The sequence below is a fragment of the Thalassophryne amazonica genome, chromosome 8 (genome assembly GCF_902500255.1).
Source record: "Thalassophryne amazonica chromosome 8, fThaAma1.1, whole genome shotgun sequence".
Lineage (NCBI taxonomy): Eukaryota > Metazoa > Chordata > Actinopteri > Batrachoidiformes > Batrachoididae > Thalassophryne > Thalassophryne amazonica.
The window spans coordinates 88,386,341-88,412,875 of record NC_047110.1 but is presented as its reverse complement, the minus strand read 5'-3'; the positions used below and the strand labels follow the sequence as shown (position 1 = coordinate 88,412,875).

At 40.1% G+C, this 26,535-nt stretch overlaps 1 protein-coding gene across 5 annotated transcripts in view; it reads left to right on the top strand.

Moving 5' to 3' along the window:
- ush1c (Usher syndrome 1C) overlaps window positions 1-26,535 on the top strand; it is a 40,713-nt gene that overhangs the window by 2,790 nt on the left and 11,388 nt on the right. Inside the window, exons 1-20 of one of the 5 annotated variants that reach the window (XM_034176914.1) lie at window positions 992-1,236; window positions 1,371-1,438; window positions 6,144-6,287; window positions 6,686-6,824; window positions 10,003-10,111; window positions 10,678-10,702; window positions 10,838-10,895; window positions 10,974-11,162; window positions 11,261-11,320; window positions 11,792-11,848; window positions 14,509-14,651; window positions 17,167-17,232; window positions 17,352-17,509; window positions 18,061-18,110; window positions 18,423-18,584; window positions 18,652-18,768; window positions 20,474-21,133; window positions 22,239-22,292; window positions 22,540-22,665; window positions 24,339-25,154. In XM_034176914.1, coding sequence (XP_034032805.1) covers window positions 1,168-1,236; window positions 1,371-1,438; window positions 6,144-6,287; window positions 6,686-6,824; window positions 10,003-10,111; window positions 10,678-10,702; window positions 10,838-10,895; window positions 10,974-11,162; window positions 11,261-11,320; window positions 11,792-11,848; window positions 14,509-14,651; window positions 17,167-17,232; window positions 17,352-17,509; window positions 18,061-18,110; window positions 18,423-18,584; window positions 18,652-18,768; window positions 20,474-21,133; window positions 22,239-22,292; window positions 22,540-22,665; window positions 24,339-24,590 — 2,706 coding nt within the window. In that variant the 5' untranslated portion in view covers window positions 992-1,167 and the 3' untranslated portion in view covers window positions 24,591-25,154. Of the gene's footprint in view, window positions 1-991; window positions 1,237-1,370; window positions 1,439-6,143; window positions 6,288-6,685; window positions 6,825-10,002; window positions 10,112-10,677; window positions 10,703-10,837; window positions 10,900-10,973; window positions 11,163-11,260; window positions 11,321-11,791; window positions 11,849-14,508; window positions 14,652-17,166; window positions 17,233-17,351; window positions 17,510-18,060; window positions 18,111-18,422; window positions 18,585-18,651; window positions 18,769-20,473; window positions 21,134-22,238; window positions 22,293-22,536; window positions 22,666-24,338; window positions 25,155-25,283; window positions 25,326-25,502; window positions 25,557-26,099; window positions 26,200-26,535 lie in introns of those variants that run through there. The other 4 variants (XM_034176913.1, XM_034176918.1, XM_034176915.1 and 1 more) reach the window with 4 other exon arrangements.

Sequence of the window (26,535 nt, the reverse complement as noted above, 5' to 3'; positions counted from 1 at the left end):
CTTTCTTCAAGCCTATGGAGAAGAAGTCTTTGAATTGTGTTTTTTTGTTTTTAACAACAGTCTTAAACCAAATAACAGCAAATCTCAAATGTAGTTTTAACAAAATATCACAAATGTAGTGCTGTTTAAATACTTTGCATCTAGGCCATTTCAAGTGGTTTAAAATCAATTTAAACTTCTCTGTCTTTGGTGTAGAACCATTTCAATCCACATTATGTAACATTTAGTTTGCTCTAAACCAGTTTAAGAGGTTTTGGTCTTTATGTAGAAACTGGTTGAAGACAGCAACAATAAGATGTCTGGATGAAATTTGTTTAAACATTTTTTTTAATTGGTTCAAGAGCAGTTAAAACCTCTAAAACTCTATGGCAGTACATTGGTTTGTAACTTGATTCTCTTCAATAAAACAGAAAAGACTCAAATTCTCACAAGTGAGAATCTGACACAATCAGAATTTTTCAGATTTTCGAGCTATTTGTTGATTAGTTTGTATGCATCATCTCATTGATAAGTCATGTACTGGCTCCATTACACATGATTTTACTGTTCAAAATAAGCCAGATATGTAAAGTTGATGGTGCACCTTTTTAAAAACATCCATCTTCCTGGTCTGTGGTTGCCTACGTTGACGGTTTATGGTGCCAAAGTCTGTTTGCAGTTCAGCTTGCAGGAGTGGCAGGCTGGTGTGTCAGTGGTCTGAGTTGATGAAATTTCTGACAACCATAAACCCCATATCATGCACACACATTCATGATGAGGACACTGAAGGCACACATAGTGTAGTACAATCCTTTATTATTAGTGTAACACATGCTTCAGTCTTACTAGAAACCTTTTGTGCGCTCTTATTGTTAAACTTTTTAGTGGATGTTCTTGAGATGAAACACAGTGGTGGAAATGTTCTTGTATCTGAGATGTAAGCTGACACTGCTGACCTTCGTGGTGCAGCCTCTCCTTTGCTGTGCAGCATTATTTCCTCCTTGTGTTTTGATGGTTAGAAGGGCGCAGTACTTTGTGCCGGCTCGTAGCTGTGGATCTTCATCAGCCTAAAGCCTGTTTTGTAGTGTACGGTCCAGTCTTTAAAAACGCTCAAAAGTAAATGCAGGAAGGAGCTCACGCTTTGAGCCTAGATGGGGTATAGTTTGGTCCACAGCTGGAAAAAGGAAAATGTGTTACATCAGTGACTGGCCAAAGCGTTTCCTCAAAACAGTTCTGCAGCACCTCAGCCGCTATCAGGTCAGTGTGAGGCGTCCACGGTGCTGCTGTCTCGCCCCCTGTAGTGGTGAGAGATCACAGAGAGGAGCAGTGTGTATCAGGCTGTTTCTCCTTAATCTCCACAGATGGAATCAGGTGTTTGATTTTTCTTGCAGGTGGACCTGCTGATTGACAATGCAGCAGAGAAGGATTACTTATACGATGTCCTCCGCATGTATCACCAGTGAGTACCAATATTTGTGACTCTGCCTGGTTAGAGTGTGGGTGGATGGTTCATTTAATTCTTTCTTTATGCCATGCAAAACAATACAATACTGAGACATGATAAATAACTCTTTTTTGTTCAATCACTGTTTAAGTGTTGTTAGTAAGGTTGCTATAATAAAATGTGAAACCAAAAAAAAAAAAACCAGCCTCCCACTATTTAAAAGTACTGAACCATGGGCTATGTGCTGTTTATAATAAGTAAATAAATGTAGTCTGTAACCTTGACTACGAATTATATGTTGTCGTGTCCAGATGTTTGTTTTTTAGTGTGATTACACAAAATGCAATGCAGAAATGTCGGGCAGAATATTTAGGATGCAGAAACTGTGGCTTATCAAGCCAGTTGTTAAACATTTCAAGTATTATTTCATCTTTTTTAATTTTATGCACATCTTTGTCAAATATACAATTTTTTTCTGTATGAAGAAATGTGGCAGGAATATACTGTGATTTTAACCGTACCCTGACTTTAAAACATCAATTCATACTGAAACATGAGGGAGGTGTAGAGTAAAATTTCTAGTTCTTTATAGAAGTATTGGTAGAACTGTTAATTGATCAGCTATTTACCATAAAATTAATAGATGACTGATTTAATGATTGTCTAAATGTTTAAGTAATTGCACTTGATGTTTTTCTCTGATATTTCACTGTCAAATTGATGTCTTTAGGTTCTGGACTCTTGGCCATCCATCCACCCCCCCCCCCCCAAAAAAAAACCAAACAAAAAACAACAACTATATGTTGGAAATTGTGAAGAACAACAGTATTTGTTGTTGTTGTTGTTGGTATATTTTTGCATACCAAACAGTCTCTATACATCAATGAAAAAATACATATTACAGATGAGATGATTGTTGAACTTAGGGGTTGGGACTAATGAAAATCATTAGTTTACTAGTCGGGTACCATTAGTCATCGACTAGTTGACTAGTCTGTGTCTAAATTTGACATTGAAAGAATTAAGCCAGTTTTGGATCTTCATGGTGGTACATTTATTTTAACAAATGTAAGCACAAAATCACAAATACAGAAAACAGCATTAGCATGAAGACAATAACTGCATTCATTTAGTAGTCATAGACTACCCATTTGAGCTGACTAATTCACCTGCCAAGGTTCACACACTCTCGTCACCGAGTGAAGGGATTGATGGCACCGCCAACAGGTTCATTCTTTTAAGGGTTAAATGAATTTAATAAATGACTTCTGACTAGCCGACGAATAAAAAAAAATTGTATTCGTCAATTAGAGTTGGATGTTAGCTAGTCATAGTCGACTATTATGACCAGTTGTCCTATCCCTATTGGAAATGATTGATAGTTGTAGGTCAAGTTGTTGGTGACTTATTGTTTGTAGACGGGTAGTTTCATTTGTGTCCAAGTATGGAACTGCGGAAAATTCGTCACATTAAAGTTTCAGAATCTCTTTATCATGTTACAGTCATATCTGGTAGTCACAGACGTGAAACTCAACCTGTCTGCTTCAGTAGGGTTTATGATAACATGCTTTATTTAATTTTATTTATTTATTTATTTTGATGCAGAGCAGAGGTGATGACGTTCTACAGGTCTCGGTTTCATTTCATCTTTCTATGGAGCAGGAGCTCTATGGCTCAGATCAGTTTCCACTTTCCACCAAGCTTGACCAGTTATCTACAAAAGCTGTTTTTATGTTCATCCTCCAAATGCAGTGGAAACAGCACGTGTGAATAATTAAAGTGGCAGAAGCAGGAAGATTTTGCACAGCAGAGTTTAAATGACTTACCCTTTTTCTTTCAATTGAAAAAAAGGTGACTTTATTTATTTATTTATTTATTGCGTAATTTAAAAAATTTGCACAGCAGTTAGTTCACTGGGATAAGGAGTCTGGCTACCTATAATATATAGACCCAGGTTCAATTCCCTGTTACGCCACCTTTCTGTGTCCTTGGACCAAACACTTAATCATTGTTTTCCAGTCGCTGCAGCAGTAACTGGGTACCAGCCTTTGTTCAGGTAGTAACCCGTGATGGACTAGCGTCCTGTCCAGGGGAGTCATAGGTTCTTATGCACTTTACACTGCAGTATTTGGGGATAAACCATAGATTGTATATACGTTGCATCCAGACAGCATTCACACAGCGCATTACTTTTCCACATTTTGTTATGTTACAGCCTCATTCCAAAATGGAGTAAATTCTTTTTTTCCCCTCAAAATTCTACTCACCACACCCCATAATGACAACATGAAAAATGTTTTTTTTTTTTTTTTTTTTTTTAATTTTGCAAATTTATAAAAAAAGAAAAAGAAATCACATGTACATAAGTATTCATACCCTTTTCTCAATCCTTTGTTGATGCACCTTTGGCAGGAATTACAGCCTCAAGTCTTCTTGACTATGATTCCACAAGCTTGCAGCTGTCTTTGTCTTTGGGCAATTTGGCACTTTCGTCTTTGCAGCACCTCTCAAGCTCCATCAGGGTGGATGGGAAGCGTCGGTGCACAGTCATTTTCAGATCTCTCCAAAGATGTTCAATTGGATTCAGGTCTGGTCCCTGGCTGGGCCACTCAAGGACATTCACAGAGTTGTCCTGAAGCCACTCCTTTGATATCTTGGCTGTGTGCTTAGGGTCATTGTCTTGCTGAAAGATGAACCGTTGTCCCAGTCTGAGGTCAAGAGCACTCTGGAGCAGGTTTTCATTCAGGATGTCTCTGTACACTGCTACATTCATCTTTCCCTCAATCCTGACTAGTCTCCCAGTTCCTGCCACTGAAAAACATCCCCACACCATGATGCTGCCACCACCATGCTTCACTGTAGGGATGGTGCCTGGTTTCCTCCAACATGATGCCTGGCATTCATGCCAAAGAGTTCAATCTTTGTATTATCAGACCAGAGAATCTTGTTTGAATCTTGAACCTGCAGAGTCTTTTCATATCAATAACACTGGTCAACAAGATTTTTCTTGCATGGAGAAACACACCATGTAGTGTGTGTGTGTGTGTGTGTGTTCGTGTTCTCTCAAACAGGACTTGGGCCCTGTGTACATATAGCACTTTTTGGGCATAAAAGTGCTGAGAGGGCACTGAGCAGTGTTTCATCCCAGTTTTCACTGCAACACTTTGTTTAATAATAATAGTAAAAAAAACAAACTCAAGATTTATTTCTGTGATAACAAATACCCAACCTACTCATGATATGTGCAATGATATAAACACTCATCCTCAGCAGGAGCACAGTCTGTCCAGTTAGCATGAGTTTTTTTCTGGTGGTGGTGGTGGTGGGGGGTCTGTACTGTGATAGACTTTGTGTGGTATATCAGGTGAATGTAGACAGAGATGGCAAAAACAAGCTTTTTCTTCCGTTTTCGTGGTTATTGGGTTGATACATGGACCAATTTTATTCACTTTATACATGCTTCCCTTAGGCAGTATTATTAGACAGCATTGCTTAAATTTTCATTGTTATGCACATGATACCCAGCTTTATCTATCCATGAAGCCAGAGGACACACACCAATTAGCTAAACTGCAGGATTACCCTGACCTCTAGTAATACTGTGAGAAATCTTGGAGTCATTTTTGATCAGGATATGTCATTCAATGAGCATATTAAACAAATATGTAGGACTGCTTATTTGCATTTGCGCAATATCTCTAAAATTAGAAAGGTCTTGTCTCAGAGTGATGCTGAAAAACTAATTCATGCATTTATTTCCTCTAGGCTGGACTATTGTAATTCATTATTATCAGGTTGTCCTAAAAGTTCCCTGAAAAGCCTTCAGTTAATTCAAAATGCTGCAGCTAGAGTGCTGACAGGGACTAGAAGGAGAGAGCATATCTCACCCATATTGGCCTCTCTTCATTGGCTTCCTGTTAATTCTAGAATAGAATTTAAAATTCTTCTTCTTACTTATAAGGTTTTGAATAATCAGGTCCCATATTATCTTAGGGACCTCATAGTACCATATCATCCCAATAGAGCGCTTCGCTTTCAGACTGCAGGCTTACTTGTAGTTCCTAGGGTTTTTAAGAGTAGAATGGGAGGCAGAGCCTTCAGCTTTCAGGCTCCTCTCCTGTGGAACCAGCTCCCAATTCAGATCAGGGAGACAGACACCCTCTCTACTTTTAAGATTAGGCTTAAAACTTTCCTTTTTGCTAAAGCTTATAGTTAGGGCTGGATCAGGTGACCCTGAACCATCCCTTAGTTATGCTGCTATAGACTTAGACTGCTGGGGGGTTCCCATGATGCACTGAGTGTTTCTTTCTCTTTTTGCTCTGTATGCACCACTCTGCATTTAATCATTAGTGATTGATCTCTGCTCCCCTCCACAGCATGTCTTTTTCCTGGTTCTCTCCCTCAGCCCCAACCAGTCCCAGCAGAAGACTGCCCCTCCCTGAGCCTGGTTCTGCTGGAGGTTTCTTCCTGTTAAAAGCGAGTTTTTCCTTCCCACTGTCGCCAAGTGCTTGCTCACAGGGGGTCGTTTTGACCGTTGGGGTTTTTCCATAATTATTGTATGGCTTTGCCTTACAATATAAAGCGCCTTGGGGCAACTGTTTGTTGTGATTTGGCGCTATATAAATAAAATTGATTTGATTTGATACATTTTGCCCCATCTGAATGGTTTACCTGAAAAGCTCTTCAGTGACAGCACTTCAGCTCTCTCTTGCTCTATCAGGTCTATGGATTTGCCAGTGTTGGTGGGGGACTTGAAGCTGGTGATCAATGAACCAAAGCGTTTGCCTCTGTTTGATGCCATCCGACCCCTTATTCCACTCAAACATCAGGTCGAGTATGACCTTCGCACCCCCAAGCGGTCACGGTGAGTACATCATAAATTCATCTCCTGGCAACTGTGTGTCTGTATCACATCAGAAAAGTGTCTTCATTCTGTCACTTTTATTATTCCTGTTTCCACATTCAAATGGATGTTTTTTTCCCTTCATTTCTAAGTCTATCACTAAGCCTGCTAAAAGCTTGTCACACTCCTAAAAAAATGACTCATTGGATGAACTTAATTCAGTTATCAGCACGATTTCCATCTAATAAATATATGTAGTCAAAAGCAAATTAAATGAAAATATCTTTCATGGATGTGGTTTATTTGAGTTTGGGCTAAATGTAATTATTCGATGGAAATCCTGAACATAATTGAATTAAGTTCATCCAATGAGTCATTTTTTGAGTGTATTAATCTTTTTCTCACTCATTTTTGTGCAGGAAGCTGAAAGAGGTGCGACTGGATCGTACCCATCCTGATGGACTAGGTCTCAGTGTCCGAGGAGGGTTGGAGTTTGGATGTGGTCTTTACATATCACAGATTGTCAAAGACGGTCAGGCTGGAAATGTCGGCCTTCAGGTAATAATAATAGTGTTGAGAAATGTATTTATGGAGCACCTAAAAAAAAAAACTGTTGAAAATGCAAATAATTCATGGACAAAAAGCAAGCAACAACAAATTAGAACATCACATCCCTAAATGCCAGTGTCAATACCATATAATGACTATATGGTACCATATACCATATAGTCATTGTACGAGGTCTGTTAGAAAAGTATCCGATCTTTTTATTTTTTTCAAAAACCTGAAGGATTTGAATCACGTGTGCTTGCATGAGCCAACCTTGAACCTTCGTGCGCATGCGTGAGTTTTTTCATGTCTGCCGATTGCATCATTTGCTGGTAAGCAGCCTTTGTGTGAGGATGGGTGGAGTCTCTCGTCGGATTTTCTTTGCAAGGAAAATGGCGGAACAACTGGAGCAGCGCGACTGCATCAAATTTTGCCAGAAACTGGGCGACAGCCAGGTGGAAACCATTCGGATTATTCAGACGGCTTTCGGTGACGATCCTATGGGCATCACACAGATTAAGGAGCGGTACAACCGGTTTAAAGACGGCCACACAACGGTGGAGAGGGCGGCCATCAACATGCTGAAATGACCAGATCATTTCCAGAGTGAACGCTGTGGTGATGCGGGACCGTCGTGTGACTGTCCGTGAAATTGCGGAAGAGGTGGACATCAGCACTTTTTCGGCACATTCCACTGTGACAGAAGATTTGGCCATGAAAAGAGTTGCAGCGAAATTCATGCCGATGGCTTCGGCACGAAGCTGCTGTCGGAGCAAAAGCAACTCTGTGTTGAAGTCTCACAGGACATGCTGGACTCCAAAAAATGATGCCCACCTCTTCCACCATTCAGAAGATTCAGACGGCTTTCGTTGGCTTTTCAGTCGTGTGACTATCCGAGAAATTCTGGAAGAGGTGGGCATGTCACAACATGTCCTGTGAGACTTCAACACGGTGGCGCTTTTGCTCCGTCAGCAGCTTCATGCCGAAGCCATCGGCATGAATTTCGCTGCAACTCTTTTCATGGCAAAAATCTTCTGTCACAGTGGAATGTACCGAAAAAGTGCTGATGTCCACCTCTTCCACAATTTCTCGGATAGTCACACGACGGTCCCGCATCACCACAGCGTTCACTTTGGAAATGATCTGGTCATTTCAGCATGTTGATGGCCGCCCGGAGCGTGGCTCGCTCTCCACCGTTGTGCAGCCGTCTTTAAACCGGTTGTACCACTCCTTAATCTGTGTGATGCCCATAGGATCGTCACCGAAAGCCGTCTGAATAATCCGAATGGTTTCCACCTGGCTGTCGCCCAGTTTCTGGCAAAATTTGATGCAGTCGCGCTGCTCCAGTCGTTCCGCCATTTTCCTTGCAAAGAAAACCGACAAGAGACAACACCCATCCTCACACACAGGCTGCTTACCAGCAAATGACGCAATCGACAGGCGTGAAAAAGTTCACACATGCGCATGAAGGTTCAAGGTTGGCTCAAGCAAGCACACGTGATTCAAATCCATTAGGTTTTTGAAAAAAATAAAAAGGTCGGATACTTTTCTAACAGACCTCGTATATGACAGAAAAGGCCCGTTTTAAAGATTCAACATAGCCGAACACTCTAATGTAAGTTCTAGTTTGTTGATTTTTTTTTCTTTCTTTCCTTCTTTCTTTCTTTTTTTTTTTTAAAGATGTTTATGCCTTACTTTACCATACTGTATAAAAACCCCACTATTTTTACTTAAAGTGCTGTTATGCAAATATATTGTACATAGGATTAATGTGTAGTATTTTGTGTATGGATGTATTAATTGTTTGCATTTTGTGCCTATGTTAGTTAGTCTACTTCATTAGTAGACATTATGATAAATTACATTTGATCAGTCACTTTATTATTTTTGGGAGTAATTAGGTTACACACGTGGCCTGTTTTATGCAGTCACAATATCAGACTATTCCACTAGATGGAGTGAAGCACTATATTTAAAACATATATTTGGCTGTCACTTAATAGTTGGACATTTAATAAAAGAAATTCTTTCTATTATGGTTTTAAAAAAATTATGTAATTTCAGACCATTTATGAGACTGGTTTTATTGGATGGCAATTTGCCCTTGTTGGTAATAGCTTTTTTTATACTGAAAACTAAGTTTTCTTGTGTGTTTTTTGTTGTTGTTGTTTTTTTGTTTTTTACATTATCATAGGTCTCCTGTCCATATTGGGATTTTTACTCAACTTCTAATATTCCAAGAAATATACCAAGCCTCTTTCTCCGTTAAGAGCTTCATTTTAAAAATGCGTTATTCAAAAGTTATGAATATTAAACACGAGGCTTTTATTGGGGGCTAAAATAAAAAAATGAGTAGATTATAGAGGCTCTTCTTCTCATGCTAGGTTTAATGGTATCCCCTCAGATGGTTTAAAGTAGCGTAGACGTAGCTCCTCTCCTCACTTACTGCTACAAAAAAACCAAAAATTAAACAACCCAATATTCATTTTCAAATGTGTAGTTGTGTTTTATAAATCAGCTTTGCTTGTTCTTCTGGTTGTCTTGAGGCTTTAAGCTTATCCAGTCATTGGATCTGTTTGAAGATTAGTTCCATTCTCACTCTCACAGATATGTGTCTCTAAAGGTCACATACCGGCTTGTCCATAATAAAAGAGCATGTGATCCTCTGGGTTCACAGCTGTCCATGAATGTGATCTAGCATGCACTTTAATGACGTAATGTGCTGGACTGTACTGTATGACGTGTGCTAAAACAATCACAGCATGCTTGTAGTATCACACCAACACAACTTGTGGAAAATCTGTGGGTGATATCATGATGTGTGCAAAAATGTCACCGGGCCTATGAAAATGCAAGGGATTACCAAAGTATGTCAAAGTTTGTAATGAAATTAAAAAATAAAAGTTTTAAACATGTTGAATTCCACCGTGATTTAAACAAGAACATGCCACAATGACAGAATATACCAGTTGATAGACACCCTCTTAATGTTTTCAAACATGACCTTCCAAGATGCAACTGTGGAAATGAGAATGGGTTTAAGTAATAAATTGATTAAAATTTCAAAGTAAAATTGGGTAATTTTGTTACTTGTATATTCAGCAGATAAATGCCAAATTGATGAAGTAACAGCAACTATATATTTTACTTGTATGTGTATATTGTGCCATCCTGTGTTAACTTACAGGTTGGTGATGAGATCGTGCGCATCAATGGATATTCCATCTCATCCTGTATCCATGAGGAGGTCATCAGTCTTATCAAGACTAAGAAGACTGTGTCACTCAAAGTTAGACGTACGTCAACTGCAGAGTCTTTTCATATCAATAACACTGGTCAACAAGATTTTTCTTGCATGGAGGTTTTCAATGGATTTTGGGTAATTTGGGGGTGCTGAATCTTGTGTTGGTTTTTGCCAATCACATGACGTTTTTGAGATATGAAAAATTATTTCTCGTATCAAGCATTGAAGCAAAAGCTGCAGTCTCGCACACCTCTCCATGAATGAAATTATGACTCTTGTTCACATTTTGCGAGCCTGGTTTAAAAACTATGCTTTTGAAGTTGTTTTTATGCTTGATGGCATCAAACTCATGAGTGAATGAGCAACATTTGCGTAATACATCAATACGGAACATGCAGATTGCCAAAAAGAAAAAGAAATGATTTGATAGAGGGAATTTGACCTCAGATTCAGATTGAGCACACCAAAATTGCCCTAAATCCGTTCTCAAAGTCCATGCAAGAATTTTTATTTATTTATTTATTTATTGGTTCCCGAGTGTAATGGAAGTGTTGCATTAGATACATGAAAGAGTTATTAAAGTAGTATCACTTATTTTATGTTTTTTCATCTTTTCAGATGTTGGGATGATCCCAGTAAAAAGGTACAGACAGCATTTGAAATGATTTGTCTGTGGAGAAAATGTTTCTCTGCCTACTGTAAAATGTGAGCAGTGTGCTAAAATGGTATTCCTGTGCATTTTTTTTTTTTTTTGCTTTTAATTTTCTCATTTCTCCAGCTCGTCAGATGAACCCCTCAAGTGGCAGTTTGTTGATCAGTTTGTATCTGAGTCTGGGGTGAGCTGACAAGTGGTTTTTGGTGTTTTAGTCATTACGAAAGCTTGCTGTTAGAATTAGTCCTCGTTTCTCACTCAGGAGAAAAAAAGCAGTGTCGCAGGCTTGGCGTCCATTGGAGGGAAAGAGATCAAAGAGAAAAAGGTTTTCCTCAGCCTTGTGGGCACTAAGGGTATGGGCATCAGCATCTCCAGTGGGCCAACCCAGAAACCTGGCATCTACATCAGTAATGTTAAGCCAGGCTCCCTTTCTGCAGAAGTTGGACTGGAGGTAATTTACCAAAATGACAGCGATGCTCTTATGAAATATTCAGATTTGTGTATGTCTCCCATCTCTAAACGTCCTCTATGTTGGATTTCAAAATATAGGTCGGAGACCAGATTGTCGAAGTGAACGGGGTGGATTTCACTAATGTGGACCACAAAGAGGTAAGCTTTGGTTATGCAGCTGCAGAGGTAGGACATAAATTATTTGTCTGCTTTTGCTGCTTGTTAGATTTCCTAATTTTTAATACATCTTGTATGTTTTTGACATTTTGTCTAAAGGACTTTACTGCATCATTGTTTCATCTGTTGCAACTGTGCTCACAATGCCAGTAGAAGTTAAAGTGTTCCCACTGGCTGTGTTTTTGTGGCACATTCAGCTCGCTGACCTACAGAACAACATCTAACATTTTGCCAGCACAGCTTCAAGAATAAAAACCTCCAATGATGATTAGTTTTCTGTCAAAATGCCTCCTGGTTGAAACAGACCTGACAGCTTTTACTTTGAGTTGCTCTATGTGGGCTTCACACGAGCCAGCGTGCTGAGTACTGTGCACCACTGTGGTATAGTTTCCATTTCCCTCGATGCATTAAAATAATGGTCTCATTTGAAGTGTTTTGTGTTTATGTCCTCAGGCTGTAAGAGTCCTGAAGAGCAGCAGAAGTCTGACTATTACTGTTCTGACAGGGGCTGTAAGTGCAATCTGTTTGAAAATGCATAACAGTAAACTATTTATTTAGCACAGTATTGTCTGTAATCTTCCCCTCTTACAATTATTTTGGTTTCAGCAACATTATTGTTAGCTTCACAAACACATGTGCTAGATAGTAAGTGGTCAAAGTCAAAGGAATCACTGAGACCGGCATGACGGTGTGGTGGTTAGCACTCTAGTCTCACAGCAAGAAGATCTGAGCTTCATTCCCAGCTGTGCCCACTTCCTTTCTCCAGTGTGTGGCGTCCCTACCTAATGTGCATTCCCTCTGAGATGCGCATTAGGTAGGGACTACAGGTGCACACTAATTATTGGCTAATATCTCCATATGCTGTTTGTCTGTTATTGTGCCCTCCCCCTGTTGAAATACCATTAAAAGAAAAACTTGAAAGATTTCCAAATTTATCAGGATATCAAATACAGTTAGTAGATTATACAGGAACACATGACAAAATACAAGTGATTGCAAAAGGTGGGTGTATATAAAAATGGTTAAAGTAGCTGTACATTTTGATTTCCATTTAATTCTTTCAACACGCACTAAAGGGACATATTGCATTTGAGACATCACATTAGCCAGAGTCCTGATGTTTGCAGGAGCAGCATTAATCATCATGCATTTGCCAGGTCCTTTGCCTCTGGGCTCAGAGACTTTTACTGATATAAGCAGCCTCTTCGTGTTTACTGTTCCACTTGTCTGTTAGTGAGTGCCTGTGTGACAGGATTTTCAAATAGATGGCTCTGTTAGAATTTGAGGTCCACCATGGTAACATTACATGTGCTATCAAAAGCAAAAAGTCTAAACTCTGACTGTTCTTGGTACTTGATACCTGCGTGTTTTTATAATTTCATAAAATCAATTATAGTGGTAATGTAAAACTACAGCAATTCAATTTGAAACTCAGAAAGCTAACATAAATACTGGTAAAAGTGATTATTAATTGATTATACTTGTGTAATCCAAACCAGTGGTGATCAATGTTGGAATACAAGCACAATAAATTTCTGTGTGTGTGTTTTTTGTTTTGTTTTTTTTTTTTTTTACCTGGATTGTCGAAGGTAGAGCAGGTCTAGGAACTGCTGGCCTCCTTGTGTGTGTCTGTGTTGCCACATGGTAAAGTGTCAAGGTGCAGCTTGGTGCAAAAGTCACAAGTACAAGTCAGTTCACTAAGATTTCAAACATGTTTGACATTGAGAACATTTGATTCTAATTGTGGCGTCATTGGGCAGAGTCTCTGAACCCTTGTGTATGCGATATCTTGATAAAGGTTTAATTTATCAAAGTAAAATCTGGTACACAGAATCACCTCAGTAAGACAACAGGCTAGTTTGACACTGAGTGTATTTTGATTGTGATTGTGGCCACCAGAGGTTGTCTGAAACCTTGTGCTCATGATATCTTGATAAAGACTTTGTGTATCAAGGTGAAAGTGCACAAGGTCACCTCATTAAGACCTTGGATATGTTCAGTGCTGGGTACGTTCCCATTCTAACTGTGGCTACCAGGGGGCCAAATCTCTGAAACGTTTTGTATACGATATCTTGACAAAGACTTTATCAAGGTGAAACTTCATATACACAATGTCTCCTCACAGAGTTCAGAAAAGTTCACGATTGAGTAAGAATTTCCTTTGTTTCTTCACACACCTACTACAGATAACAAGAAAAATCCAGAAATTTTCTAAACCCACGTATTCCAGTTAGGGGTTGTTTCCTTTCAGCTGATCATCTTTGTTCTGGATTGCCACAGCAGATATAGCCAGATCCGCATTTGTATTTTGCACAAGTTTTATGCCAGATGTCCTTCTTGGCGGGACTCCAGTTTTACCTGGAGTCCCGCCAAGAAGGCCACCTCATGTTCTGAAGAGGTCTCCCATCCAACTACTAACCAGGACCCACACTGCTTAGCTTCTGAGATCTGACAGAATCAGGCTTAGAGTAGACTGGCTACGGGTGTTAATCAAAGAAAATTTAATTCAATTTATAGTCATCAGTTCACCTAACCCGCATGTCTTTAGAAGAGGGACGAAGCAGGAGCACCCAGAGAGAACTCACGCAAACATGGGAAGAACATGCAAACTCTACACAGAAAGGACCAGGTGGGAAGCGAACCTGGGACCTTCTTGCTGTGAGGCAACAGTAACCACTGTGCCCAGTAGCAACATAATGAAGTGCATCAATTGGTAACACTTAAATGAATTATCTCATCTCATCTCATCTTCAACCACTTTTCCGGGTTTGGGTCGCGGGGGCAACCGCTCCAGCAGGGTACCCTAGACTTCCCTTTCCCATTGATCCAAATTAACTTAAGTAATACTTATGCCAATTTGTTAATTTAATTTAGACACTCATTTGAGTATAGCCAATAGAAGCAATTTAACTGAGTTTCTGTTTTTTTTTTTTTCTTTTCTTTTCACTGCACTACAACCACCACTCTGCTTCTAAAGATACTCGTATCTTACTGAAAATACATATAGATTGGAAGCATCAGTCATGTTTCCCACCTCCATTTGAAGAGGCTTTAATATGTGAAATCATTTTTTGAGACATTTGGTAGGATTGGAATCTTCCATGGCTGTCTCATAGATATTGATGATGCCGCTTTCTGATAACCTTGTCTTGCTGTTATTGTTCCGTCAGGGCAGTGATCTATTCATGACGGATGAAGAGCGCCTAGCCACGGAGGCCCGCAGGGAGCTGGAGAGGCAGGAGCTGATGCACCAGAAGCGGGTGGCACTGGAGACCAGTAAAATGCTTAAAGAGCAGCAAGAGAAAGAGAGGCAGTGAGTGTCCAGACAAATTTCTTCTCTTCAGAATAAACTTTGTGTTGTGTAGGCAGATGGTAGAATACAGTCATGCATCTTAGTCGATGTGAAGCATTGGATCAAGTCAGGCCCACACTGAAGACTGGCTTTTACTTCTGCATTCTTGGCATCAGTGTTATCTTTAACAAATGTTCAGAAATGTCTGCATGGCTGTTCACCTTTGCAGTTGCATATTACCAACGGTGTGGGTGTACAACCCCTGGCAATAATTATGGAATGTTCATTCAGTTGTTTAATTTTGTAGAAAAAAAGCAGATCACAGACATGGCACAAAACTAAAGTCATTTCAAATGGCAACTTTCTGGCTTTAAGAAACACTATAAGAAATCAGGAAAAATAATTGTGGCAGTCAGTAACGGTTACTTTTTTAGACCAAGCAGAGGGAAAAAAATATGGACTCACTCAATTCTGAGGAATAAATTATGGAATCACCCTGTAAATTTTCATCCCCAAAACTAACACCTGCATCAAATCAGATCTGCTCGTTAGTCTGCATCTAAAAAGGAGTGATCACACCTTGGAGAGCTGTTGCACCAAGTGGACTGACATGAATCATGGCTCCAACACGAGAGTTGTCAATTGAAACAAAGGAGAGGATTATCAAACTCTTAAAAGAGGGTAAATCATCACACAATTTTGCAAATGTTGGTTGTTCACAGTCAGCTGTGTCTAAACTCTGGACCAAATACAACATCATGGGAAGGTTGTTAAAGGCAAACATACTGGTAGACCAAGGAAGACATCAAAGTGTCAAGACAGAAAACTTAAAGCAATATGTCTCAAAAATCGAAAATGCACAACAAAACAAATGAGGAACAAATGGGAGGGAACTGGAGTTGACGTCTGTGACCGAACTGTAAGAAACCGCCTAAAGGAAATGGGATTTACATACAGAAAAGCTAAACAAAAGCCATCATTAAGACCTAAACAGAAAAAAACAAGGTTACAATGGGCTAAAGAAAAGCAATCGTGGACTGTGGATGACTGGATGAAAGTCATATTCAATGATGAATCTCGAATCTGCATTGGTCAAGGTGATGATGCTGGAACTTTTGTTTGGTGCCGTTCCAATGAGATTTATAAAGATGATGCCTGAAGAGAACATGTAAATTTCCACAGTCATTGATGATATGGGGCTGCATGTCAGGTAAAGGCACTGGGGAGATGGCTGTCATTACATCACCAATAAATGCACAAGTTTACGTTGATATTTTGGACACTTTTCTTATCCCATCAATTGAAAGGATGTTTGGGGATGATGAAATCATTTTTCAAGATGATAATGCATCTTGCCATAGAGCAAAAACTGTAAAAACATTCCTTGCAAAAAGACACATAAGGTCAATGTCATGGCCTGCAAATAGTCCGGATCTTAATCCAATTGAAAATCTTTGGTGAAGAAAATGGTCCATGACAAGGCTCCAACCTGCAAAGCTGATCTGGCAACAGCAATCAGAGAAAGTTGGAGCCAGATTGATGAAGAGTACTGTTTGTCACTCATTAAGTCCATGCCTCAGACTGCAAGCTGTTATAAAAGCCAGAGGTGGTGCAACAAAATACTAGTGATGTGTTGGAGCATTCTGTTTTTCATGATTCCATAATTTATTCCTCAGAATTGAGTGATTCCATATTTTTTCCCCTCTGCTTGGTCTAAAAAAGTAACCGTTACTGACTGCCACAATTTTTTTTTCCTGATTTCTTATAGTGTTTCTTAAAGCCAGAAAGTTGCCATTTGAAATGACTTTAGTTTTGTGTCATGTCTGTGATCTGCTTTTTTTCTTCAAAATTAAACAACTGAATGAACATCCTCTGAGGCCGGTGATTCCATAATTTTTGCCAGGGGTTGTAATATCAGAGTCATCCACATTTTTGGGTTTCATTCCCAAGATCTACCTGTGCATTTAAAATGACCCTCCTCTGCATTCATTTTCAAATGCCAGATTTTCTATTTTAAATTTCGTGAGTATTTTCTTTGTGACTCAAACCCATTCACAGATATTATCTTGAAATCTGAATTTGAAGCTTTCAGGCATTGCAACAGCTCCAACATAATATAATCACGGCATTTTACTGGAACAGAACTGACTGTAAATGAGTGAATTAGAGTTGGACAAGAAGGTAGATGTAGTAGGCAATTGTTAATGTTTAAAAAAAAATCCAAGTATGTGCTACCTAAATATCTAACTGTGATGTTACTGAAATTTTTTTTTACAAATGAACTGACCTGCAGTCGATCTCGAATTGGTTTATGTCTCAAGCATGCAGTGTCTCGTAGTTAAGTCAAGATTTAGTCAAGATTTAGTCTGTAAATGAATCAGTGAACCCTTGATATTGCTATTGTTTTAATGCTGACATTGTTTGGGGATAAAATATAAAACAACTTCATTGAAGTGAAGGATTTATGAGCTTGGTCTTAAGTATTTTATGTGGAATTTTATGTTGATCCACATGTATTTGCTCATGACTTTGTTAGGAGGAAGATGGAAATATCTCAGAAAGCTGCAGAGGAAGAAGATCGCTATAAGAAAGAAATGGAGAAGTATGTCTTGTTTTTTGTTTTTTTTTCACTACATGTTACACAAAAGATGTGATTAGAAAATACTTGTAGTAGAGCCACACATGCCTGAATCTGTCACTGGCTTTTGTCATCATCTGCAGGATTGATGCTGTGGAAAGGAAGCACAACAGAGAGTGGGAGGAAGACTGGGGAACAAAAGAGAGGTCTAAAAGCCCCAAGAGTCCTCGCAGTCCAAAGAGCCCGTCTCCTGCTCGACCAGATTTACAATCCTCTCCGACCCCAAAGTCTAAGAGTTCTCGTAAGCACACCTGGCAGAATCTGCTCAGTGAACTGCATGGGTCCTGTGACGTCACACCTTACATTTTTTAAAATTCCTGCCACTTTTGCATGTGGAGGCAAAGTTTCACTTTATATCCCCTCGTCTCTGCATGCTCTCCGTTCCTTCTGTCACCGCTGTGTGCTGTGCTGCTTTCTATTGCTCGCCACTTTAACATGAAGAAGCCAGGTTCTTCCCAGAGGAAGACGAGGAGGAAGAACAGGATGGACAAGTGAGTCTGGGGCCTCTCAGTTTGTTGTCTCAGCTGTTGTAGGACAACATTCATCCACATCTACATGCACACAGTGTTAGTACTAGATTTCCTTTGACAACCAAAATAGTTATCGATTCTAAGTTATTTTGCTTCTATATTGCAAAAGGCTGATGGAAATTAAGAATACAATACAATACAGTACTCTAAAACGGTTTGCAAACTTCAGATTTTCTCTTTGATTGCTGTGTTGTTTCTGTTTCTGCTCAGAGAATTCTGAAACATATTTGTCAGAATGACCTGTATTCCTCTCATTCCTCAGCATTTGGCTGGTTTTATCGATATGAGGGGAAACTGCCTTCAATCCGTAAGGTATTGTCAGTTGCGTGAGTTCAGTGTGGTGTCAGAGTGGCTACAAAGAAAGTTTGGAATGGCTCCTCTATGGTTCTTACCTTGTCGTTTGGTCATGACATAACTAAAAGGGTGTTGTGCATTTCCGTTCATATCCTTCCTTGTTTGAACTACTGCAGAAGCGTTTGGTTTGCTGGGATTGTGCCAGTCACATCCAGTATGTTGCCTCTTTTTGTTTTTTCCTCTCTTTGCAAGTCGTGCTGTGCAGGTTTGTAGTGGTACAACTTTCTGCCCCCGACTTCTTATGTAATGTTACAACTGATGGCATTTTAGAAAGGGGAAAAGAAGAAGAAAAAGAAAGTCTCCAAAACAGACACACTGCAGGAGCAAAGGAAAAGCAAAAAAGAGATGGAGTTTGAACTGAAACTAGCCAAGGAGAAAGAAGAGATGTACGAACGAGAGAAGCAACTGAAGATCAACAGGCTGGTTCAAGAGGTACAGAAAGCTGATATGGAGTGAGTAGCTCTCGTTGAAAGACTAATGATTTGTGCTTCAATGTCAGGTTTCAGAGACGGAGAGAGAGGACCTCGAGGAGTCTGAGAAAGTGCAGCACTGGGTGGAGCGTCTTTGCCAGACTCGGCTGGAGCAGATCTCCTGTGTGGAAAACGAATCCCCAGAGGTACACTGATACGCCACCTCTGATAAACGTCCCCTCTTTGCAGATGTGTTGTTGTACTAGAAATTCTGGGAAGTAGGCTATGACAGGTTGCCCAGTGGGATAAGGAATTGGGCTACCAATATGTAGATCTCAGTTTGAGTCTGTCATAATACCTGTCTGTATACTTCATCTGCATCATTCCTGTTCACCCAGCTGCTAATGGGTGCCAACTTTGACTGGGAAAGTAACTCTATATTGGACTGGCTGCCATCCAGGGGGAGTTGTAGACTCTCACCCTGCACTGGCTCCCAGTCCAGTCTAGGATTCAATTTAAGATCTTATTGATGTTTAAGGCTGTTAACTCCCTGGCCCAAAGCTACATAGCTGATCTTATCCATATCACGTGGCTCCCAGGTCTTTTAGATCTTCGAGCCAAGGTCTCCTTAATGTCCCATGGTCTCAGTTTAAGCAAAATGGTTGCAGAGCTTTTGCAGTTGGTAGTTCTCCTGACATTAGATTTCCCCCCAACCACAGTTTTTAAATCCAGGCTTAAAACACATCTTTTTACTCTGGTGTCCCCTACATTATAATTGTCTTACCGTACTACATTTGTAAATTAATTGTTGTCTGTTGACATCATCTGAGTTTAAACAGTTGGTTTGTAAGTGTAGTTTTTATTATTATTTTTCTTAATTAATGGACTGTGTACAGCACTTTGGTCAGTGTGAGCTGTGTTGAAATGAGCTCTACAAATAAATTTTACTTACTTACTTACCTACTTCACACTACGGAATCTGAGGATAAGCGACATCAGTGGGCCTGTGGGCCTATTTCGGGCTTCCCTGACTGCTGTATTTGCTTCCATACCAGGACATGAAGGTAAAGGCAGGTTTATTGAACAGATGATCAGGATTTTAAGTTGAGGGGAGGAGCTCATCAGTAAACCCACCTGCTGAGATGACTGATTGTGAAGAAAACCTGCACTGTCTTCACCTTCATGTCATAGTATAGAAACTAATACAGCACTCATCAACACCGGTGATTTGTTGCAAGGAAATCCTGCACTGTCTTTGCCCTTCATGACACACTGTTGCCCACCCCAGATCTACACTGTAACTGGAGCCATTTTAATGTAAATTTACTGCATATTTACAGTGAATGATGTTGGATGACTCAACTTGCCTTTTTAATGTAATATTATTAGTTTGGGTTTAAATCCACTTTTGATGGACTCGCTGTGTGTGATAGGGATACACCCAAAGGAGAGTATATCACTGCAAATGCAGAGATGGATTTGGGGGATGAACATGAAAAAAATCACCACTGAGTTGTTAAGTGTTGCATAACTCAAATTTCACTGTGAATATGAGAAGGCTTGAAATTTCAATCTTGAATTTTCATTTGCTCATAGCACAAACCATTCAAAAATGAAATAAGTCCTGACTTTAGAGCATTCAGAGAGCCCATAGCTCTGCAGAGGTCCAGACCTTAACTGAGCTGAAGTGCAGATTGGCCGGGGGGGTTGTTTACCTAAAGTACAAATAATGGGGAAATCTCTGGATCTAGAAATTTTGTTAAAATTTTAAGGCCCTACTTTTCATAAAATTTAATCAAAATCCATTACAAACTTCGGTTTTGAAGGAAAAGTAACCTTTTTATAACTTTTCAGGCTTGATTTGTTTGTGTTTTGATAATTAACATTTTTTCCCTTCATTGTGTCTTTAAGTTGTCCCCTCCACGCTCTCCTCCTTCTGAGCCCAAGGTGAAACGTTTCCCTGGCGGCCTCCACTTGGCCACCACCGATCTGGATGACATCAACTTGGATGAAGTAGATCAGAGCCTGAGGGGTCCGTTAAAGAAACTTGCACCAACTCAACCCAGTTCAAACCAGCCTCCCCCTCCCTTGCCTCTCCCTCCACCCTCCCCTAAACTAATTCCAACCATCCCCAACTACTCACCTCCTTCCACCAGAGTGTCTCCACATCGCCGGCCACCCTCACCACCAAGTGCAAGAAAGCCTCCTACTGCCCCATCTACCATGACCACCAAGGGGCGCCGTCCTCACCCTCATCAAGCCCAACACCCTCATTCACCTTCCTCTCACTATCCTCCTCCATCTCAGTCATCATGGCCTCCTTCATCCCCTCGGCCTGCTCCACCGCCACCCCCTCCCCCTCCTCCACCACCTCCTCCTCCTCCTCAACCCACACAACATTTCAAAGAAAGAGACGGCACGCTGAGCGGGTACCGCCACCATCATTACCAAAACCAGCACCCTCCCAGTCCTCCAGAGCATAGGAGCGAATGGGAAACAGGTGGATATCTCCCAAGAGGAGGGATTTACTCGTCGAACACTAGTGAGATGTCCTACCCCTCGAGCCCCAAGGTTAGAGTTTGTCCTGTGACAATGATAATTTGTCAGACATGTTTGAGATCTTACTTTTTCCTTCTCAGAAAACTGCACTTCTTTAGTTAGCAAAGCTAGATGGGTCAGAGTCGGGCCCTTGTTAGAGGTGTAAAATTTAAAGCTACAGTGTGTAGGATTTAGTGTCACCTAGTGGTGAGGTTGCAGATGCAATATGCCATAACAATTTTGTTTCCCATCATTTTTTTGCTTCTTTGGCAACATGAATTCATGCTCCCTAGCCTTCTCTTGTAATCAGCAATATGTATGAGCCTCCATTTCTTAAATGTGAGGGTTCTCAAACTTATTAGCCTCCACTGGGACCTCGTAGACAGTTTGTTTGTGTGTGTGTGTGTGTGTGGGGGGGGGGGGGGGGGTGATTCCACTTCTTTTTTTTTTTTCTTTTTTTTTTTCCAGTCTCCCAGCTGTGATGCAAAAGGTGGAATAATTATGTCACTTTTGGGCCACTGTTGACACGGTGGCCTCCATTGAGGGGGCCCGTGCTTATGTTAATATGAAGGACTCATTCTAAGCTTATGAGAAAACAGATTTGTTGTTGTAGGTAATTATAGATTAATGACCAATGCTAAATGCTATATATTCCATTTTTGATACTAAACACCCCCTAATTCCTACACACTGTAGCTTTAGATTTTGGAGCTATATGTCTCTATATTTTCTTTAATGCACAGGTTTGTGTGCATATACTCTTCTCTCTACTAGAATTTTTGTATTTGTTTAACATGAAAGCAGAGCAGTAAACAGTGTTAGTGCAACTGAATGAGACGCACATTGATTTCCAGTTTTCTTCTGCTAACGGAGACTGCATTCTGTAGTTATAGTTGTTCCTGATGTCACCTGCTGCTGTGAAGTGGGAGATAATGTGGGTGATTTATTTGCCAGCATTCCTTGATGATGAAAACGTTGCATGCATGTGCGTTTGCAGTTACTCCATTGACATCTATAGCGAATGCATTTGAAACCTCAGCCATGCTGAGATTCCTGTGCCCCCTTGCTGTGCGTCTATTATATTCCTGCAACATGTGCCATTCGGCTGAAAGATTGATTTTGTTTCACTGGGGTTCAGGTAATGAGAAATACTTCCCATGCCAGTCGTGTGTCGACTTCAAGCAATCCTTTGGTAAGGCTCACTTCAAATTTCACAGCTGTTAAGATTAGTTTCCATTTTATCAAGACAATAAACTAAATGAATGTGCACAATTACAAAAGAAGCTGCAGTCCTCCTGCTATGCCTGTTCATTTCTAGCATTTTCACCACTTTTCTTTCTAGTTGTCTTACAGTTTGTGACTTACTGATTGAATTTGCTGTATTAAAAGAAACTTAAAATCCCTTGTTAAATGGAAACATGGCCTTTTCCCAACAGCAGCTTGCTCCTAGTCCCCCCAACAAGAGGCGTCAGATGGCCCCTGTTATGTCCAAGCCTGTCATGCTGCCACAGTCTCAGACGCACCGGCCCAATCCGCATAGACCTGCACTACGTTCTGATGGCCTGGTATGAATCATACAAGACTTCTCGACATGAAACCTTGTTCTAGATTAATGAGAGCCTTCACAGGAACATTAATGAGTTCATAAAACATTCACAGATCTAAGGATGCCATTTGGTGGCTGAAGTATTAAGTTCTGCTTCTTTTTTGAGAACACTTAATATTTCAGTAAACAGTTGGGTGCTCCTTTATTTTGCAGAGGAATCACTTATACCAGTCAAAAGGGGTTAATAACGGAGTCATTTTTGAAAGAGCCTTATTAATTTTCTACATGGGGGCACAATGTGACCCCTCAGTGACCACACAGCTAAATATGTCAGACTTGCATTAAGTCATTGATGCACTCAGAGTGCCTGTCCAGAACCTTCCTCAGCAGCACGGGATGGATCGAACTACAGCCCGTCTGCATCACGCACCACCCACAGGCGAGAAGCCGTAGCACCCGGCTGTTAATCCACAGAGTGATGTTTTGATCTTTGCATTTCGCCTTTTGGGAACTAACAAAGGAATTTCATATCTTAAATAAATATTAGGTCTTCTGAATTTAGAATTATATTACAGTTAAAATTGTAGGCCTTAACATGATAATGTCAAATTAAATATGATATACTTCATTAAATATGATATGGTTCAGGCATCTGGTAAGGATGCCCCCTGGGTGCCTTCCTAGGGAGGTGTTCCAGGCTCATCCATCTGGGAGGAGACCCCGGGGAAGACTTAGGACTAGGTGGACAGATTATATCTCCACACTGGCCTGGGAACGCCTCGGGATCCCCCAGTCAGAGGTGATTAATGTGGCCTGGGAAAGGGAAGTTTGGGATCCCCTGCTGGAGCTGTTGCCCCCGCAACCCAATTGCGGATAAGCGGTTGAAGATGAGTGAGTGAGTGAGTGATGTAATTTTAAAAATACAACTGCTTCAAAGTAGGTTGCTATACACAGGTGCGGTGCTTACTGCAGGTCTGAATCATCCATAAATTTTGTTCATACCTGCTAAAAAAAAAACAAAATCCAAATTTGAGAAAATCTGTGAGTGTTGCATGAGGACCATTGAGACTAAACAGAATATAATTGAAGCAGCTCTGCCTATCTCGATTTCTGGCACGCTATCAGTTACTGTAGTGACTAAAATAATTGGATACCCAATTGGGTCACGCTATAGTGAGTAATCTGTGGTAATTGTGGCATTGCAGGCTATTGTATCCTATCATAAAGGTTTTGAAAATGTGAGCCATTGTGATCCATAAAATTAAGCAATCTGAATGTAATCTATGCAAATTGGAGCTAATGTGTGTCTTTTAGTTTCATTTTGCAGATGATTTGCTTTTTATTTCATTACTGCATCTTGAAATAAATCATTTCTGCTTGGATGTAGATTTGGCTGCGCTGTCACTTTGGTGCCAAGTTATAATTACAGACTGAAATTAAAGCGCAGATTGTCTTCTGTTCTCTGGAGCAGATCGATTTCACTAACATGAGCAGGCAGCGATTCTTTGCAGTAACTATGAGCGGGGGGAGATTAGCCTGGATCAGCGGGGCGCACCTATTGATGTAAAGAAAATTTGTTGTAACTATTGAATGATGATGAGTGTGATGAGACAGTATTTAGGCTACTGTCTGATGTTTTGTGAAAATGTGTTCTCATTAACAGCTTTACATGTTTGTGTGCTTGTGTTTCAGCCCCCAGAAATGCTAAAACGGATGGTACCTTACAACACGTCTTTTAAGTCAAACAACAGACGACAAGTAATACATGTCTCTCACCACCTCTGTTATAGTCTGCTGTGCTTTCTCTCTCGCTCTGCCCACGTTCACACATTTGGAAACCTGATGTGTGACTCCCCACAGTTTTACTTTATTTTTCTTTGGTACAATCTCTTGTGGCTGGATGAACAACTACAGTGTGTGTCCAGTTCTGTGGCTTATGCATAATTCCAGTTTTCTTCATTTGGAACAGTAGGCAAATATGGAAAAAATGTAGAGTGTTCCCAATGTTTGCAGCGTGTGGTTTGTTTTTTAAGGTGCTTCCCTGTCAGGACACTGTGTTTTTGTATGAGCCCTATTAACATATGGAGCACCTGCAGCTCACTGACAGTCTGAGGACATTCAGGTTCCTCTGGCAATCACTAAATCACAATTAATCATTTGCTCTGACATTAATTGCTGTTTTCAAACCCAGCAAATAAAATATACAAATGACAAATGAATTAATTTTTTTTAAATGTCAAACAAAACTCTGCAAACAGGATATTAATGTAGATTAATGTGTTTATCCTGCATGGGGGGAACGGATGTGTGACTCATCAGATTACGTTTTGGCATTTTTTACTGCTTTCTGTGTGCACTCATGTTGGGTGTGTGTGTGTGTTGCTGTGGAACAGATTTTTCGATGAACATGATTAAGGACGGAGTCTGTATACACCAGTATGGTTTTTAAATTATATTTGTGATCATCTCTACAGTTTCCATTATTCCTGGTTGGTAAAGGTTGTCAAAGGAAATCTAGTTGTCACTTCATTCAGCACAAAACTTCTAGAAAGTGTCATGTTTACTCCATAGTTTTGTTTATTAACTCCCTATTGATGTATTGTGTAATTTTGATGTGCTGTGCTTGTTCTGTTTCAGGGATTTCAAAAATATGTGGATGATTTTGATCCCTGCTCAATGGTACCGTGTGCCTGATTTTGTTAACATTTGCAGAATTCTGAATATGGAATTGAGCTGGTTACAAAACAGAATTGCAAATGGACCTAAGCTGACTCACTAAACTGACATGCCAGTCAATCATTATTCATAAATGTGTTAATTTGCGCTTCTTTTGTCTTCCTTCTTTCATGTTAATAGTTTTCCTCAGAGCAGATAGCTGGGCGAGAGGTCAGACTGCTAAGAATTAAAAAGGTGAGGACTGTTCTCTATCACTTGAAATAACTCTGTTTAATGGTAAGATCAGTCTTATAAGTTCCAACTTAATGAAATCCCAGAAGGTCACAGTTTGAAATCTCATTCGGGGGTCCAGGAGTGTTTCAGTGCTGATGTGGGATGTTCCATCAATATTCCATAGTCTTGTTTTAACTGTGGCAGGATTTCCAATTTTTTTTTTTTTTTTTTTTTTTTTTTATAATCTCTTTTCCCATCATGATCTTTGACATACTTTAGTAGGCTGTTGAATCTTGGTGGAGCCTGTAAAATGCCGTGACATCACTGTGAGGCTTCCTAGCCATGGTTCTTCTGAAGTTATGCTACAGTTAGGCTGCCATTATTTTTATTTTGCACATGCATGTGTGAGATCACATTTGTTTGGATCCATGATATTCACACAGCTATTTGTCACAGTTATAGATTGAGAGCTTTTCGGGTGCACGTTTATGAAAGTGGGAGCTGGGGCTTTAACAGACTTTCAAGTGAGATATTGCTGATGTTGCTTTGTTTGTTATTTTAAAGGCCGGACAGCTTGATCTGGCTCTGGAGGGGGGTGCAGACTCTCCCTTAGGAAAGTTGGTAGTGTCTTCTGTGTACGAAGGGGGCGCCGCAGATAAACACGGTCAGTTCATCCTGTTTTATTTTAATATTTTAATGTCATGATAAGGTGACTTCATCACCACAGGCTTTGATTTATTTGTCAGTGTCTTGAACAAATGGATCATGTCTGACATTGCAGCAGAGTCCAGCCTCCATTCAGCTCTTGCTATATAAATTAATTTTATTGTGGCACTACTTCTAATGGTAAGATCACAGAAACAATGGCTAAAGAACCTGATATACAGTGCATCTGGAAAGTATTCACAGTCCTTCACTTTTTGCACATTTTGTTATGTTACAGCCTTTTATTTATTGATTTATTTCAAATTAGACATTGTGCATTTACTATTTTTCTGGA